The sequence below is a fragment of the Nymphaea colorata genome, chromosome 14 (assembly GCF_008831285.2).
Source record: "Nymphaea colorata isolate Beijing-Zhang1983 chromosome 14, ASM883128v2, whole genome shotgun sequence".
Lineage (NCBI taxonomy): Eukaryota > Viridiplantae > Streptophyta > Magnoliopsida > Nymphaeales > Nymphaeaceae > Nymphaea > Nymphaea colorata.
In genome coordinates this window covers 11,978,600-11,997,325 of record NC_045151.1, presented here as the reverse complement: position 1 = coordinate 11,997,325, position 18,726 = coordinate 11,978,600, and the positions used below count along the sequence as shown (strand labels likewise).

Sequence of the window (18,726 nt, the reverse complement as noted above, 5' to 3'; positions counted from 1 at the left end):
AGTATTGGAATTTATCAGTTGCATGCACACTCTCCATTTATAAGCTTGCCCTTAACTGTTCTTATTTATCATTGCATCCTGAGTTACTCCTTCCTCGATATATCGCTTAATTTTCGTTGAATCTTTATGCGTGCTCGCGTGCGAATTAAACCCGATCTTTGGCAATGGCATTGATGTCGTTAGAGTTAGGATATAAATAAAAATTATTTAATATAATAAAGATCAAACGTGTAAAGTTCAAACTAAAATTTTCTGTAAAAGAAGGAACATAATGCTTTAAAAAAGTTAAATTTTGTACAGAAAAGGATGCCATGGTTAATGGTTGTGGAAGTATATATATATATATAGATAGATAGATAGAGAGAGAGAGAGAGAGAGAGAGAGAGAGAGAGAGTCTGAAGGTGAGCAAAGCGAAAGAAAAAATAAATTTTGTTGGAAAGAAGGATGTTGAAGCAACAAAAAGACGAGGCGAAAGTAGGTAGGTTCATTTGCATTGAATTATCCGATTCTTAGGGAGGCAACCGCGAAGAGTGATTCCACATGGCTCTTTTGTGCAAAATTGCTCAAAAAACATGAGATGGACCAACACGATTGATAAGGAAATGAAAGTTGTGGTTCACTTGGCTACGATCAAGTTCAGCTGAGTCAAGCCAACCAAGACGGCATCAACTGATCAAATGCAGAGTCTCAACGTCCTAGACAGTAAAGACAAACTTATTCTTGATCTTTATCTTCGTACTGATCAAGATTTGTGCGTTGAAAACTTTGAGATAACCAGACTGTCTTTATAGAGAACTACAAAGTAAGTCCTTCATGCAGACCAAATCATTTCTATTTTGTATCCTTATGCTTCAGCATCCTTGAGCATTTGATAATTTGAAAGCCTTTTTGGACACTCTCCAATATAGATAGCTCTTTAAAGCTCTCTTAACATTCTGACTAGGAGCATACAACGTAAAAATTAGGAAAGCAATAAATCCCAAAGTTTCTAGATGAAAAAATAGGGTCAAGAGAAACATAAAATAGGACAAAAACAAATATAGAGGTTTTATTTACCTTTGTCTTTACCACAAGCCCAATAGCTCAACACCAATAACCTAAATTTACAATCCTGCTTTTTTCACAAAACGAAAACAAAACACTCTCAAAGAAGGAAAACGACAATCCCGCCCACATTTTTTGTAGGCTCTCCCAACTCAATAACTCCCTTAAAATTCAACCCTTCTTCAGAAACCAAAGTGAAATGGTTGAGATCAACTCAATGGTGCCCCATATGTCGCCTCATTGCAGAGACACAGCATAAAGACGGAGAGGCATAATGATGTATAAAGCATGAAAAAACATATAATTTAGCACTCACCTTTCGATTTCTTCTGCCCTTAACCAGCTCTTTGGCCAGTCGACTTCAACCGTCATCTTGCTAGCTTTTCAACTCAAGGACTTGTCTTTCGGCTCCTGGTTATGCTCTGAAATACCAAATGGTGGAGGGGGGCTCCTTTTGAAGATGAGGGCTAACAAAAAAAGAGAAGGGATACAGCATTTTTGGATGGCGAATCGTGGAACCAGGAATTCAAAGATATTTTGGGAAGCTTGTCAAAAGAAGCTTTTGTATTATAGTATAGTTGAATAAAGAGGAAATACTTTTTGATATGGGACCACTTGGGCAGCCCATGACTACGATTCCCCATTGGATGGGGAGACTACACGTCCATGCCCTATCCAACCATCAGTAACTGCAAAATTTCCTCCCAACCGGAACCATCATTTCTAGTAAAAACAATGAACATGAGAATAACATCTCCAGAAGAAATATTTGTTGGTAAAAGAACATGTTAAATTGACAGAGGAGTGTTTCTTTATTAATGAAGTAAAACTAGGTAAGCTTAACAACAGAAGCAACATCACAAAGCTTACCAACAGAATTGACATGAGATACTTTTGATTATTTCAGTATGTGCTTCTAGAAAGTTTGCTATGAAGCATGCATGCCATATGGTGTGCATGTGTCAGAAAGAGAGACAAAAAAGAGGATGTCAACAAAACAAAACTTTGTTATAATACAGACTTACATTTTTTGTGCATAACCTATACAACTTGGGCCTCCTGACATATTGAAACTACATTATGACTCATCGTTGAGCCCCCATAATAATCTTTTCAATTTTCTCTTCTTCTGCTGACGTCCTAGAGCTGCCTTTTCATAACTCCATGACCTGAAAATCTTTCTCGAATTCAGCCAGCTCTTGTAGTCCTTCCCATGCTTGCAGACAATAAAATCTGCAAGTTCTTCATAATCACTAGGCCTCTTTCCCTTTTCCTCCATGCCCAAAATGGACTCAATGAAGGCTTCCCCATTGCACGCCTTATCACCATCTTCATCTTCCCTGTACTCAGTCATGTGAATATCATTAGTTGCTCTCCATTTAAACCAAGAGACCCGCTGTCCATCTACACTAATAATCTCCGATCTATGTAGTCTCTTTGTGTTTTTTTGTAAAATATATATTTACATGGTGTGTGTTGCGCATGGGAGAGAGAGAGGGGTTCTTGCACACAACTGCACAATCAAGATCCTTTTTGAAGGTGCCCAATATGTAAACATAGAACAGATTGTTATCCCCATATACTTTATAGTTTATACCAACAAGGCAACGACCACTCCAAAGAATGCCTTCAATGGCAAGGAAATTTTGAAATGTCACAAAAACAACAATACCATTAGTTCCTGAAAGACCAAAGTTGATTGCACTTGCTACTGGAGAAGGGAAAGGCGACAAATTTAGCATTGGAGCATGCAAATATAGTCCATGTGAAAGTTTTCTGCCTTTGTGAAAGGAAATCCCTCTTTAACAACCTGACATTGACAGAGTTTATGCGACTATCACATGCTTAGAACAACAACCAAATAATAAAGTGAATACCTCTCAATGAGATCTGTGGTTTCTGGTTCCCCTCTAAATTGCAACTTAGTCTTTCTCACGTTTGATAGAACTAGTTGACTTGACTTCCTTGATGCCCTATCCTGCAAGACAGTTGCACATTCAAATATTCATAAAAAAATATCATAAGTTTAATTTCAAGTTTGAATAGACTTGTCTAACCTACCATTCTCGTGTCATCAGTGCAATTATTATATTTTTGATTCTATCATAAATAATTGCACATATAATTTCAGAAAAAAAAAAATTACTGTCACAAATATCAATCCCTGGTATTTGTTGGCCAGGTTCTTCTCAGAAGTTCTTAAGTTTTTGTTTTTCTTGGACAAATCTAGGAAGTTCAAAAATTAAAAAATCTATAAATAATAACAAAAGAATTTATGAAATTACGATTTTTTCACTTGAATAATGAATTCCTTCTTTACAAAAAATTCATTATTTTTCAACGTATAAAAATTTAGAAGAAACTAAAAATGGAAAGCATACAATTAACTATTAACATACATATAATAAGTTTTTTTCTTAAAGAGAAAATACTGCAACATTTTTGTGGCAAGGCAGTGTCTTGAATATCGTGATGTTTTCCACAAAAGAAACATTTTCTTCTTTTCTGGCAATAATATCAGATATGACCAAAATATCACCAATATTTAGGACCATGATTTAATGAAATCTTCAAGATGCAATCGTTAACCACACCTTAGTCCTCCTGTTTGATACACGTAACTGTCTGCGTCGTCCGAATGTCTCATCCTAGTAGAAAACATACGTAAGTAAGTTACACGTCCTTGAATAAATTCTCTAAGCCTAAAGAAGCTCCCAAATGCATGAGTCCCACACCTCAATTTTTGTCCTCTTTAATGCATGTACTACGCTTGATTTCTGCAATGCCAGATTCTGCCAAAGAGATTTATTTCCTTATATCCAGGAAACATCTGTATCAAACTCTATTTTCGGATATTATTTTGGACTCACCCTGATTCTCATCATATGTGATGCAACTAATAGGCTTGACTCCCTGACTGCCATTCCCTGAAATGCAATTTCATACTCAGTTACCATAAAATATGCTTCCGAGATTCAAGAGAATAAGAGAAGTGAGAGCAAATACGAATAACAAAAGCTGTCATTTTCATTTATCACCTGATGGATTTTGGACTTCAAATAGTTGTGGAGACAGTATGGTGCTGGTTGTTGAAGTATTGAATTCAATGCATCTACATTTCCCTCTTCAAATACCAGTAGATTTATGAACGCCATTAACACAAAAATGCAGCTCTTCCACAAGAATTTTGATCCTGTCTCATAACAGAATAGAAGTAAACTGCAATAATGGACTATCACTAATTTTGTCTCTTTATGTGTTTCAGGATGCTTCGACAAAGCACCAGAGGCAATAATCCCACTTTGTGGCCTCCAGTGTCCAAAAGAACCAAGAATGTCAGCTATGAAGTAATATTCTCTACAATGAGCATAATCATTCAGGGTCTTTAAGCGATAAGCATTGTGACTTCCTCTGATTTGATAAACAATCTGAAGAAGAGAACAGCCCATCAGCTTTAACAAAGCAGCTAAATAACATATTTTGCCAGCAGTTTCTTCTTCAGCTATATTCAAAGAGGTATCTTTTCTTACTGATGTTAGACATTTCAATGTAATGCAGTTTAGTATCTCAGAAATCTCTTTAGTGAACGAAGGATCAAAAAGAGGCTTGATATCGTTGATGTAAGATAGAGTGGCACTCATTAGATCAAAGCTATAAAACTTCTTATCAAAGATTGGACTGCATGACTCTGCAAACTTCAGGCTCTGTAAATCTATTCTCCCACTTGTAACTGGCTGAACAAAAGACTCAAAAGCTGTGGGCATGCCAAATCCAAATGCAGACCGCTCCTTCTCCGATAAATCAAATGAATTATCAGCTTTCAGATAATGATCGATAACCTCTAAGACCGATAAGTGTTTCAAGTAAAGGTCAACCGATACTTCAAAAGCTGAAACATATGAGAGCATATGGATGCCAAGGTCTTCTTTTTTGTGATGCAGATTCAGGCAGATTCCGATAGATTTAGAAACCAACGAAATCACATGTGTTTTGAGAAGGTACGTTGCAGCAGTATTAGCAATAATACCAAGTAATACCATTGCAGAAGACAAGCTTAGTTCCGATGGTTCAAGATTCCCATTACAGGACCAAAATAATGTCTTACTAAACTTAGTAACAGCTGATTCATCGGAAAAGAAGAGAAGAAAATGAGCAGAAACTACTTCAAGCACATTTGCAACATTTCCATATGTATGTTGACTTTTAAATAGCTTCTTAGATGCAGCAGTAATAGAATCAGTGGTCATCAAATACTGCTGGAAGTCTTGATTCATCAAAAGTTCATCCACGAAAACCTGTTCCAGAAATAGGTTATAATCTGTAAACTTAATAATCTCTTATCGATAACCATACATTTTAGCAGGTTATCAATGTATAAAGGAAGGGGAAAAGCAAAAGCTCCATAATCGTAGCCAGATGAAACAAGAATGGGGACCTTAGGCTTTACTAACTAAGACACTACACATGACTCACCTACATAAATTGTCATCATCATAAGGTTTTAACATGCGATGTTCTCTACCATAGATTCCTAAGAAGCTAGTAAATGGAATTTACCTCAAGAATGGGGCATAATACGTCTAACCCAATTGCAGATGCATCGATGAACTCATTACAGACCTCGATCCGAGACTTCAACACCCCGTCAGTAGAAACTGTGTATTCACGTGAAATCGATCTTTTCCAGTACGACACCTCTTGGTCACCGAACAGAAGCATCGACGCCTCCACCTGACAGCACAGTTTCGCGAGCAGAGAATGGAGAACCTGGCATTTCTTCAAAACGAAGCTCTGGTTGAACCCAAGGGGGGTCAGCAGCTTAATGCAGCACCTGAGTAGCGAAATTACGGTAGGGGAAGCGAGAAAAGATGCAATCTTCCGTATCGCCCCCTCCAATTCCTCGAAGAGGAGGTCAGAAAGCGCCGAAACGTCACCAAACGTGACTTTTACCTGGCGATCTCCACAGGGGACGAGGGCTGAGAAGGCGTCGACGATGCAGCACCGGCTGGAAAGAAACCCTAGTGACATCTGCGAGAGGAAAGGAAGAAGCTTCTCGATGACTGCTTCTCGAGCAGAGCGGCAGTGGTCGAGGTCGAGGAACCCATTGGCCGACCGGGCGGAGGAGGAGGATGAAGAGGAGAGCTCCGCCACCATGAGGCTGAGGTCGCAAGTGGCGTCGTCGGCCATCGGTCTGAGGGCCATCGTCCTCTCGTCTCTCCGTCGCTTGAGAGTTGTGAGACGTTGGCGCCAAAAAAGAAAAAAAAAAAAAGGCTTTAAAGGGAATGGGCTTCTGTTTTGGAGCTTGGAGTTGGAGGAGTGTACCTGGACCCGGCATGTGAGAACCGAACCGGTATCCCAAAACCAATTGGTTTCGACCATTTCCTTTTTAACTCAGGAGTTTTTCACAATGACATCTAAAGGTCTGGAATAATAACAAATTACTCGCCTAACCTTACAACTTTTACACCTTTAATGAAAAATAACATTACACTAGGTTATCGCTTTCTTAAGTTGGGGTTAATATGACAAAAAGGCTAAAATACCCTCGATTTCATTAGCCTCCTTAACTTCACTCAATGATATAATGACATGATTAACTATATATATATATATATATCATAAATAGTTAATGAATGGTTTTCTTCTTTATAAAAATTTGATAGAGAATGTAACAGAAATACAATAAACTGTTGTGCATTTAACGCCTGACCAGATTGATACCATCCTATATTACCACATTTTTTTGGGGGCAAAAATTCGTTTTACAACCACGTTTGAGCCCAATTCTTAGTCCAGTTTTTATTTTCTAAGAAAGATTTCCATATTAATAAAGGCTAGTTGAGTCCTAGAGTCTTTTTTTTTTTTTTTTTGTGAAGAAACACTGCCAAAGTGGATGCGTTTCTTAACTTGCAATCTCGATACTAATAAATATTACATTCTTATTTTGTATTTGTTATCAAACTTACTTTATGCATGGGGCTGTACGTGGACAAACGCCTCACAATTCATTCATTCCCTTGACTTGCGTTACATTAAACTACATCATTATGAGTGTCAATGTGTCTGATTTGGAACAGATTGGATATGGGAAACAGTTTACTATCCGATTAAAAAAATTGAATCAGATTCAAATTTATATTTAGATCAAATTTAGTTTTAAATGAATATCTTATATTCAATGCCTTTATATTTTGAAAACAAGCCAGATTCACTTCAAAATTCAGATTCATATTTAGATGTTAACGCAAGAATCAGTTTGAGATATTATTTAGATTGTGGAATTGGATTTTGAATTTGAATTCAAATATAGCTCTTTTTTTTTTGTTCATATTCAAATCCAAATATGTAAATATCTAAAAAAGTGGATGTGGTTAAGAGTATATCAAATTTCGAGTACAATGGTTTCACATCCCGATATGTCATGGGTAATTTTTATATATTTAATATGTAAGTGATTTTGGAATTATATAATTTTACAATCAGATTCTTTGAATAATCTTTTTAGGTTTTGGTTTGCATGATTTTTTTCCCTGAAAATATGATATCATATCTTTTGAACTTATGGTGCAAAATGAGTAAAAGTTCCTGCATTATGTAGTACTTCTGCAAATTAGTCCCGTCTTTTTTCCATGAATTTATTTTCTCTCTCTGTTTAGCTTCATGGGATCTTCCACCCAATTTCAAGAACTTTCTTCCATGTAGGTATTTTTCTGTGGGCATCCAAACGCCCCTCAAAAGAAAATGTTGGCAACATTCCTTTCTGTTTTGAAACTCCTTATCTGAAGCTTGAAATTCTTAAACTCTATTCACAGATCTGCCTACATGGATATAATCGGAAAAAACTAAGAATCAATGGCAAACACGCGTTTCCTTGACGTATAAATCTCAATTTATGATTCAATAAGCGTTAAACAAGTTACTTTTTTTCAGATTATGGAACAAATAAATAAGGATTTATTGTATTATTTGTAACTTTTTACATGAAGTCATATCTATATTTTTAGTATTGCCAAGAATGATTGAAAATATGTGTGTCAACCATTGTCATAAATACTGATCTCGGTTTTTTAACAGCCTGGTTTGTTTCCGGTATTTTTTGACAAAATTGTTTTTTCTTGGAAAAAACTTTAAAAAAGGTAAAAGTGAAACAAATCAGAAACTAGCAAGCAAGCATAGATAAAACTAGATAAAATGATTAAAAGAAAGTTTTAATATGATAAAAAAGAATTTAGTTTAAATTTAAATTTGAATCCAGAATGCTATCAACATTAAAAAGAAAAAAATGAAAAATCAAGAAAGAAAATAACGCGAAAAAAACGATAAATATGTTTGCGTTTTTTTTTTGGGTTCGTTATTATCGTAGTATTTTTCAAAAATAACACAACATTGGTTTCCACTATAAGATTTCAAAGTAAACTGACCCTTGTGGGGAATTGTTTCTACAAGGCCAAGTCAAAGACTGCAAGTTTGTTGGTTCCAGCTTCTTGTTATGGTATTCAATCGTTGTCAGTCTGAAGGCTTTTATTTCAACGATGGCCAAAAAAGTTAAGAACTACATCACAGAATGGTAAGGCAGAGAACCTTTCGTAAAAGGGGAAAAAAAGAAAAAAGAAAAAAGAAAGCCCAGGGTAATGCATTCAATCTGAATTTCAGGTTCCTTGTGCATGCTGGTCCCTTTTACCCTTCATGCACAAAGAACTTTATGTAATTTTTATCCACATTCTAATAATGTTCCTATATCATCTTAGTCCAACTTTCTTTCTTTGCACCATCACACATTGAAGGAAGATGTGCAGGTGGTGGTTGCTAGACTTCTTCCATATGAAGTTTTATAGAGAAGATGAGAATAATTTTGACTGCTCGGTTAAGAAGAAGTAGAAAGAACCTGAAAATAAGGTAGGGGACTAGTCCTAGTGTCGATTAAGATGCTCAAAATAGTTTTAGTCCTTGGCAGTTTAGTTTCTCTTGGTTGACCTATCAATTTATTTCACCTAGACAGCTGGGGATGCGTGTGATTAATCTGATTAATGAGTAAGAAAAAGTTGTTTGGGTTTTCTGTAGTATAGAGAGTGAGGATTTACATGTTTGATTGAGAAGTATTTTAATGAAAAATACATCATTACTCGAAATTCAATTTTTTGGTCATGAAAATTGCCTGCCCATTGGAGAAAGGATCAATCTCGACGTCATTGTACAAAATTTGTGCGGTTACTTCACAAAAATCCAAAGCTTCTTCTTCAAAATCCTAATCGTACAAATGTGATCTCCATGGTCCAGGAACTACGAATTTTGATTGGATCGAACTGGCTTGTGCGTGTATAGGGATATCTAAGAATTGAAGATTCGCCAGTTAAATTCTTTCTTAAGTTTTTACGATTTGTATAATTTATGATTGGTCGTCCACTACCCTTCTCCCCTCCATATCCCCTGCCCTTCTACCATACGTTTCAGGAAGAAGTGTACCAGATAAGAATGATTTATTGAATCTCCCCCTTATCTTAAACCAGATGATCCTTTCTTTCAAGTGAGCAGAGGATCATTTCATCCTGCTACTGGAATGAGAGACGAAGCCTACACTCTTTCCTTCATCCTCTTAAGGTCCCAGACTTTGTTTTTGGTTCTCAGGGTGACGCCCATGCTACGCTTCACAGCCTGCAAAATGGTGTCTCATCCTTTCACAGAAAGTGGACGTCCCAGGGACAGATGATCTGTGAAGAACCCCTCTAGTACCATCCTTAATAATGGTCATGCGGTAGTAATCTAGACCAGAAACTCGAGGCTCCACATGAACCGTTCTCCGGTTGTGGGAATAATGGGACCAAATCTACAGTAGGGCGATCAAAATACACAGCCCTTTTAACTTCAGCAGACTTGTTCAGAAGGCGCGTTCCATTCTATGGTCCCTTCTCGAGAACGGTGTGGCAGGCAGCAATGAGATTTGGAGGTCGATGTTTTGAGTTAAAACCAATTACTTCTTTCTAAGCATAATTCAGAGGGAAAAACGTGGATCAAGAATTGGTGATGATAACGAAGACAGTGTAGGGAAAGAAATGAACAGAAAGCGAAAAGAAATGGACAAAAGCGACCCCATTGTCGTCGAATGACGCGTTGATTTAACTAATTATTTCTCGGTTTTATTTGGAATGTTGGTAAGAGAAAAACAGATGAATTTTGGTAAGAGAAAAACAGATGAATGTCAGTAATCTCGATTTTATCTGAGATATGCATTAACAATGATGAACAGTTTCATTTCCGGTTTTTTTAGGTACAGGAAGCGACATTTTCACAAACATTTTTCACCGACAAGAATGTCAGCAGATGAACACTAATCGTGTGGGTTGATCCTGTTGAATCTCTTCATTTCATCTTACCATAAGAGATCAACAACACCCATATTTTGTCCCGTGATAGAGATTCAATTCATACACAGTGGGCAAAAGAACCGAAAAAGCAGAACAAAACGTTCTGCTCTGCCCCTCCGGGCACACAAAGAGCAAAGAAAGAAAGAGGGTACAGAATAAAGAATCTCCCCATATCACCACCGTCACTGAGAAAGATTGAAAAGGAAAAGAATGTGATCGAGAATCATTCTTCTCCTTGGAACGCCGGAAAACGCCTCTATCCCCCAAATCCACAATACCCACCACATCTAACTGCACAAGATAACTCTGACGATGCCCAACACAGAGCAAGCAACCACAACGAAGAAGAGGGTCACAAAATCCCTCGAGGACCATCTCTTGACCGGTTTGGTCTCCACCCTCAAACTCTTGGCCCTCCTCAACGCGTCTACCTCCTTCAAGAGATCAAACTCCACACCTTTCTTCTTCAACTCCTGCACACACTGCAACAAGAGTTTCCCGTCCTCCTTCTCCCTATTCAGCAGCCTCTCCGTGTGGCTCTCCAAATCCATCTTGTACCTAATTGCCCATATCATCGCCAGGGAGCAGACGAGAGAAAGAAGAGTGGGGATCCAAGACCTGTGGCAAGAACTGGAAGAAGAAGGCAGTGCTATTTTGTCCACGGAGGTGTACAGCAGGATCAGGAATGAGGAATGGAAGATGAAAAAGAAGCAGTAGAGCTGCGTGATCTCCTTGCGGGCGGCATCAATCTGCCACTCCTTGGAAGAGACCCTCTGGGAGATGAGCTCCTCCTCCTTGATCCACTGCTTGAGGAGGAGCCTGTGGGTAGGGCTCTCAGCAATCTGCTGCAGAGGGTGGGAAGGCCTCGATGCTTCTTTTGTGCACTTCGTTCCTTCTGTCGACGAACACATTTTCTGCGTGTCGGCGTGAGAGAGAGAGCAAGTAGCGAGAGACTGGAGCCTGAAATGTTTCCTTTTCAATAGTGACGAATGGATTTTGAAAAAGAGAGCAAAAAAGGAGATGGGGACACGTGGCTATATGTCGTCCGATCATCTTGTGACCGTTGGGGCGTGAATTGGAGCCCTCTATGAATAAAACGCCAAGATCTTGCAGTTTTCGAGAAGAGGGACGCGTGGTTGACGTTGATTTGAAACTATTTTGTGGACCGTTAGGGTGGGGAAAAGGGGGGACAACTAGGGAAAATGATGAAGCAAAATTTAGGGTTTCGGAGTCAAATTTACATCACTTGGCTTAATTCATTTCGACCGTTAGGGTTTTGGATTTTGGTAGTGCTTAGAAATAGAAAATATGCATCATTTGGTCCGGCAAGTTGAAAATGAACTTTTTGTAAAGGATAACAAACCCGTAAATGGGTCCTTAGGCCCCATCCATCTTCATGATGAATGGCCCTCAATAACAACCAAGAACAGATATTTCTGACCGTTCATTTTCGCCGTTGTTGATACAGAATCATCTACAAATTTCAAGGGTCTTTAAAATCTTTTGATGCAATCCATCAACGTTAAAACGAGTATGGATGGCGATGATGGGAGCCGTCCATCAAGACGATGGGTGGTTCGTTAGTCACCCAGATCATACCCCTCCGGAAAAAAAAAAAAGAAAAGAACTTGCAAAAGGACCTAGGCTAGTGGAACTATATGTAGCGGTGGAAGTCGACTTCTCTCACGCACGCTTTAAAGACCAGAGGGAGGTTGCCACCCTCGATGGGGAGGCAATGACCACCCCTTTCCTCTTAACCCCCTTTTTTTTTTGAAAAAAGGGGGCGGAGAGGTCATAGCCTCCCTTTGGTTGGTGGCGGCCATCCCCTCCCCATTAAAAAAAAAAAAAAAAAAAAAGGGGAGGTCGTTGCCTCCCCCGCCTAGCAGCGGCCTCTCGCTGCCTGCCTCTTGTCGATGGATGCTCTACAGGCAACGGGTGGGAGGTGCAGGCAATGGCCTCCCCATGCCTTCTTTTAAAAAAATAAAAAAACAGACGGAGAGGTTGCTGTTGGTAAAAAAAGTAGAGTTATATATATATATATATATATATATATATATATATATATATATATATATATATATATATATATATATATATATATATATATATATATATATATATATATATATATAGAGAGAGAGAGAGAGAGAGAGAGAGAGAGAGGTAACTCTATCTAGAGTCACTTAGTCATTTAATAAGGGTCATTGAGATAAAAAAGAAGAAGCTAATACTAATGACAAAAATACATCATTTTTCTCCTTTTGTTTCTTCTCTTAACCATCAACATCATAGATTAGATGAACTCTTAACTATCTCAAGTATCTTCTTTATGTTCATGAATTAATACGTGAATGATTGGAGTCGAAGGATAGAAAAATTCAAGTTAATAAACTATAGTACAATGAATTCCTTATTTTTCTTTCATAAGGTTTTGTTCATAGATGTGGTTTGTTCGATTGGTTTTTAATTGAATGAATCACACATCAGGTATATGACTATAACGCTTGACTTTTTGCAGCAGGTCGGATCGGGTCCAGATTCAGACCTGAGCTCCACACGTGAAAGGGAGCCCGTCACGCGAGGGAGCTTTTCTCCCTGGCCTTCTTCAGCGTCTTCTTCTTCTTCGACTCTTCCTCTGCTACGACCGCAACAAAGAGGAAGAGGGCAGACGGTGTGGTAGTGGCGGTAGCTGGATCGACGGTGGCGGCAGCGTGCTGGTAAGCTCTCTCGCCCTCTTTGTCTATCTCTCCCCTCCCTGTCCCTCCTGCACATCCTCCCCTCTCTGCAACGTTCTCTATCTCCTCGCATGCTCTCCCTCTTCCTCCCACACATCTTTGCACGCTCTCTCTTTGCTGCACTCCCTTTCTTCATGCTCTCCTTCTCTGCATTTTCTCCCTCCCTCTCCGTCGGCCTCTCCCCTCTGTCCGAACCCTCTCTACCCACTTTTCTCTCCCTTGCCACTCTTCCACTCTCCCGCTCGTGCTATCTCACTCCCTCACCCATGCTCTCACTCTCTCTCTCTCACCCTCAACTGAACATTTATGTGCTCTTTCTCCCTTCCACTAGTCCTTTCTCCCTCAGCCGAACCCCCTTTTTATTTGCTTTGTAGACTGCCTCCTTCTCATGGCAGACCTCGATTCTCATATCCCTTTTGTTGATTCTTATCATACCTATTGCTGTTTGAATGGATTACAGCTAGGAAAGTCTGTCTTCCCCCTCTTACCAGTAAGTAGGTCGTGTGGTTGGCGACGACGACAAACAATCTTGGGCATTGGCACTTGATCGAACACTTGAGGTGGCTGCCAAGATCATTGCAACAGTTTTGCCTCTAAAATTGGGGTGAACAAGGCCTAATCGAGCTTAGATTGTTATGTGTTTTCTGTTGGAACACGTATAATTATTGTTTGAGCATGCTAGAATTTAGAATTGATGATTTGGGATGCATGTTAGTGACTTTGCTTTTGGAGAAAGTTTAGGATTATGTTGGGGAAACACTGATTCATTTCTATAATGATCTTTTAAGCTTGAGGTGTTGATTTTCGAAGCTATTTGGAAACATGGTAGAGATTTTGATGTAGGTGAGAAGATTTAGAATCATTTTAGTGAGCATGTGGCGCATGCTATTGTCAGTGGGCGTATTGCAGTGTTAGTTGGAGAAAAATATGTAAGTTGGGTGTATTATTAGGAAGACGCTTCAACTAAAAAAAGCAATTGAGAATGTGTTAGTGATAGTTTGATCAAAGCTTTGAGTTTAGATGTTTAGTCACAACTTCAAAGAGTTGGGAAGAGACCTTTTTGAGGGCTTTGTAGGTCGACACTACCCGTCGATACCCTCTTGAGATAATGACATACCTCAATATTTTTTTTTATTTGTTTTGATTGTGGATCTAAACCAATAGAGAATTTAGTCATTTACTACTGTGTATGTTTGCAGGTACACCGGGTATGTCCCATAGACCTTGAGTGATCAGACGTGAAACTTGAGGTGTTTTGGGTGTTTTGTAGATGCCCGACAGGTATGGCGACATTCCAAGCAAATCTCTGCCTGAAGCCAACATCTGAATGTGTGTGTTTGGGATCATGGGATCCTACGATTGTGATGTGATTGAATGATTGTTTGTGAGTGAATGTATGTATGCATGCGAATGATTTGTTATGTGATGAGTTTTGTTTGAGAAGTTATTAGAAACTTGTTTTGAAAACTATTACGCATTTGCATGTGAATGTTAGAACTGATAACTGCTTAGGACAGATGAGGTGGGGGTATCGAGTCGAGCATCTCCTCGACCCCAATTGTGCATTAGAAATAATCATAGAATGATAATTGCCTAGGACAGCTATGAGCCAATCACGGATTGAAACTACTCTCCGTGGTTTGGTGAAGTTTTGAAAGATGTGACTGATGTGTGTGTGATTGTAAATGTTGTGATGTGTAGCACATGTCTTGCCATGGGCAATAATGTAATTGATTGAAATTAGATGGTAGTTGTACTCATGTTGTATGACATATAGCCAAGAATGTTAATGATATATGTGGCCCTCGTGTGGAAGCAATTGGAAGTGTGGGTACACTCGTGAAGTGAACCAACCTCATGAGCTAGTCAGTCATTTCGTGAATGTACAATTATAATGATAAGAATGAAAGAATAAGAGATGAGAGACCAGTGAGATGTGGCTATCTGTTTGGGAGTTGTCCCGCCTTCGTCACTGGTCTCGCCTGTTTGGAACGCAGGCGGTGCAAGACTTCAGGGTACTGTTATATGATGTGCTTAGAGCGTTGGGCTCCCGCCTTTTTAACCTGGGTGTTCTAGAGAAGACAGATTATCTCTCCTTGGAATTCACACATCCATAGATGAGTGCTCTACCACTGTAGTAGGAATGAATCCATACTGTTATGGGCCACCACGGGAGTTGTCTCCCGGCTGTAGGCCCGCTCGGGTGTGCACGTGCCTATGTTTGCACCCACAGGAACAGTCAATTCACTGAAGTTAATGAAAAGGAAAAGAATATGAATGGAATGAATATGAATGATGTGCTTGTAAATGAAATGAATGAGAATGATATGTTTATGCATGCCTTGCAAGTTGCATGTGAATTGTAAACGTGTTATAGTGGCCAGTGAGTGGCCTTTACATGTCGTGGTCTATGTGCGGGGCCTTCTTGGCAACTGGTTTGACTATGCCCTGTCATCGTATGATGATGATTTGTTTTTATGATTGTATTATCTCATATTTGAGCCCTACCTAAAAGGGTTAGGGATTTTCCTGGCTTGTTACCATACTGCAAAGACTAAGCTTTCAGTTGTTTCATTTTTCAGTTTTGGCGGATCCAGGGCAGCAGGTTGATCAGATGGCTTCATTCACATCCTACTGGGGAGGTTTTGGGTCTTTTGTAGTACCGGTGCACCGTGTTTTAGGTTATATTGATGTCTTGTTTTTGTTAGGTATCAATCATATGGTTTGAGGTATTTTTGTCATATACATTGATATAATTTTGTATGAACTGAAATTGTTATATAAATGAAAGTTTGCCCCATTGTTTCTAATGGTATGGATCCCTTCTTTTTGAATTGTTGTGTCGCCGCACTTTAATGCTTTATGTTTAGAAAAAAAAAAATTTGTTTGAGGATCAAAAGGTTGGGGTGTGACAATGACAGCTTGAACAATAGTTGAAAATCATATTAGATGGCAATTTTCATAAACACTTGAAACTCAGAAGGTGATGTTGGATGCTAACAAATAAACCATACTAAAGACTTCTCAATCCAATTTGATTTGAGATCGATAATTGTTGTTTGGATGCATTATTTGATTATATGAATGCTACATTTTAATTTGTTATTTGACCTTGATGTTATTGAATGGCAGGTGCAATGCTAGGGACGTCTGCTTACTCAGCCTGTCGATGTAATTGTGGATCTCTTTCACAAATTTGTATAGTAACATATGGTTCAAATGTAAGGAGGCCTTTTTACAGGTGTAAAAGTTATGCAAGTAATGTTGTCTATATTATTGAAATTAGTAATTGTGTTCATAAATTATGTGGACTAGTTGTGGGACTCTCTCATACCAGCATCAAAGTTTTGTCATTTTTTTCGATGGCATCGTAAACTGGATGGTTCACATGTGTTGAAGAAAGACAAATTGCATTTTCTACTTAACAAATTGGAGGATGCACGAAAGGAATTATGTGTACATGATGATAAAGTTAGCATTGCATGAACCCATTATGAAGAATTAACAGAGTGCACAAATGGTGTGTCAACTTTGAATATCGATGTAAATATGCATATGTGAGTAACTCACTGTTGTTCCTCTGTGGAGAAACATAAGTAATCCTTTAATGTAATATTCAGTTGTAATTTAGAGGTGTATATGCAGCACCATGGTCACCATGGTGTTGTCATTTTGATATGTTTACTAGACCCCTTTTATTTACACAGTTTGTAGCCTTAGAATTGCCAACTTGTATGTTATATTTTGATGTCGCGGTTCAAATCTCATCAGATTAGAAGAAAAGTATGTGTTAACATTTTAGTGGTAAAATAAATTGCATATTACAATGTATTGGTGTGGTTTATTTGTAGCGGTTCAAATCTCATTAGTTAAATGAAGAAAAAACTGTGTTAACATTTTAGTGGAAAAAGAAATTGCATGCTGCATTATCATGAGATATCTAACTACCCATTCAGGGGAGATTTAGATCACTTACATGGTATGTGATGGCATTCCACAAACCCTGAATCAGAGTAGGGGTGGAACCAAGAGTTTTTTGTTATAGGCACCAAACTATAGTTTCAAAATTTTAACATTGGCTGAAATGTAATTTTTCAAATTTTTTACATTGGTTAAACTAGATTTTTTTAACTTGTACATGCAAACTTTTAAATTTAAAAAAATTTGAGGTGGGCCAAGGCCTTTGTTGGCCCCTACCTTCGAGTTCCTCCACATGAACAATATCCACTTTTGTTGCTTCTCAGGTGGGAAGGGCCCAAGTTTAGAAAGGTTCACGGTAAGCCTAAGTTTGTCGAATCAAATGTTGTATCACATCACAAGTTGAAGAAAGGTGCTCAGTTGCTTCTTCAGCTGATTGTAAAGGGTGCAGCAATTAGCCAGCTAAAACCCCAATTTCTTAAGAGTGTTTTGGGTTTTAACTTTACATCACATCAACTAAATTAGAAGTCATGGTAAGGTGACTGGAAACTAGTGAACTAATGGGCGTTGGATTGCAAGGTAAGTTTTTTTGACTAAAACCATGCATAAAGTGATTTTTACACAAGCTGTTAAAACTTGTCCATGGCATATTTTGATCTTGAAATTGCTTAAGGGTGAAAATGAATCCTTTCAAGGCATGAGAAGAATAGTAAGATAGGATGCTAAATGAAGACGAAGATCATCAATATTATTGAGCTAGTATGTTGATATGAGAAAATTAGTACTCCAAGTTCCCCTATGAGGTTGGTCGACCATTTCAGTAAGAGAGCGAACTAAGATGTGTGGAACAATTCATGAAAGGATAGTGTTGACTAAACTGATCTACAGCCTTGAGACATGGTTGGGTTTACTTCTTGGACCACGTTATTGTTTGTCTAAGTGCAGGATGACTTGGAAGTGCTGATCAACCATAAAAGACAAAGCTGATCTGTAGCTGCTCCAGATTTGGTTTTCGTATTTTGTTGCTGCCAACCATGTTCTTGTATATCCCATCTTTTCAGGATTTTCTTGTTGTTTAAAAGGAGATCTTATGTGTTCGTCATTGTAAGGTGTGAGAGAGTAAGAGATTAATAAAAATAGTAGGCAGAGCGTGAGGTTCCTTTCTACCATGGATGCAGGCAACGCCGAACCACGTTATGTTCTTGTGTGATTTCTGCCCTTCTTCCCTTTGTCGTGTTCATTAACAAAAAACTCGTGTGGAATATGGGCAAATAATGTCAAAATATGGTTTCAAGATGGTGCATGAGAGGGGATGTTGCAAGGGCCACAAGCAAAAGAAAATACGGCCGTGAAGGAATTGATATTGGATGAACAATGAGAAATCGTGCCTTTTATGTGGACATGTGGACTACGAGAAGCATCTTGCTAAAATGCACCCACAAAATCCTTCTACTAACTTGAAGGCATCAAGCACCCTCCTCCAAATGAATATATGCGAGTGATGCAGTCTCCATCTTATTTTCAATGGTAGCAACCAAGTCCGGCTTCATGTTGTGGATCAAGTTTGCGAGGTAAAGATGCTTGTGGTGGCAATTTGACGCCATGATGTCCCCCTAAGTCATTGCACTTTCTTGCTAAGAGGAGAGAGAGAGAGAATCCCAACTTTC

At 38.6% G+C, this 18,726-nt stretch overlaps 2 protein-coding genes and 1 long non-coding RNA gene across 3 annotated transcripts; 1 reads left to right on the top strand and 2 right to left on the bottom strand.

Moving 5' to 3' along the window:
• Positions 1–1,827: 1,827 nt before the first annotated feature.
• On the bottom strand, positions 1,828–6,279 carry LOC116267517 (uncharacterized). The gene is made up of 7 exons (XM_031649276.2): positions 5,602–6,279; positions 4,083–5,339; positions 3,915–3,971; positions 3,780–3,836; positions 3,639–3,692; positions 2,922–3,022; positions 1,828–2,384 (listed from the first exon to the last, which is right to left on the bottom strand). The coding sequence occupies exons 1-7, from the start codon at positions 6,244–6,246 to the stop codon at positions 2,123–2,125; spliced, it is 2,433 nt and encodes an 810-aa protein (XP_031505136.1). The 5' UTR covers positions 6,247–6,279; the 3' UTR covers positions 1,828–2,122.
• A 3,988-nt stretch (positions 6,280–10,267) lies between these two features.
• Positions 10,268–11,385, bottom strand: LOC116267708 (uncharacterized). Its single transcript, XM_031649576.2, has one exon. It carries the CDS (start codon positions 11,315–11,317, stop codon positions 10,694–10,696), a length of 624 nt encoding a protein of 207 aa, XP_031505436.1. The 5' UTR covers positions 11,318–11,385; the 3' UTR covers positions 10,268–10,693.
• A 1,634-nt stretch (positions 11,386–13,019) lies between these two features.
• Positions 13,020–16,299, top strand: LOC126409249 (uncharacterized). The gene is made up of 3 exons (XR_007572113.1): positions 13,020–13,123; positions 14,341–14,422; positions 15,724–16,299. It is a non-coding gene; the product is annotated as an uncharacterized LOC126409249 (long non-coding RNA).
• The last annotated feature ends 2,427 nt before the right edge of the window (positions 16,300–18,726 follow it).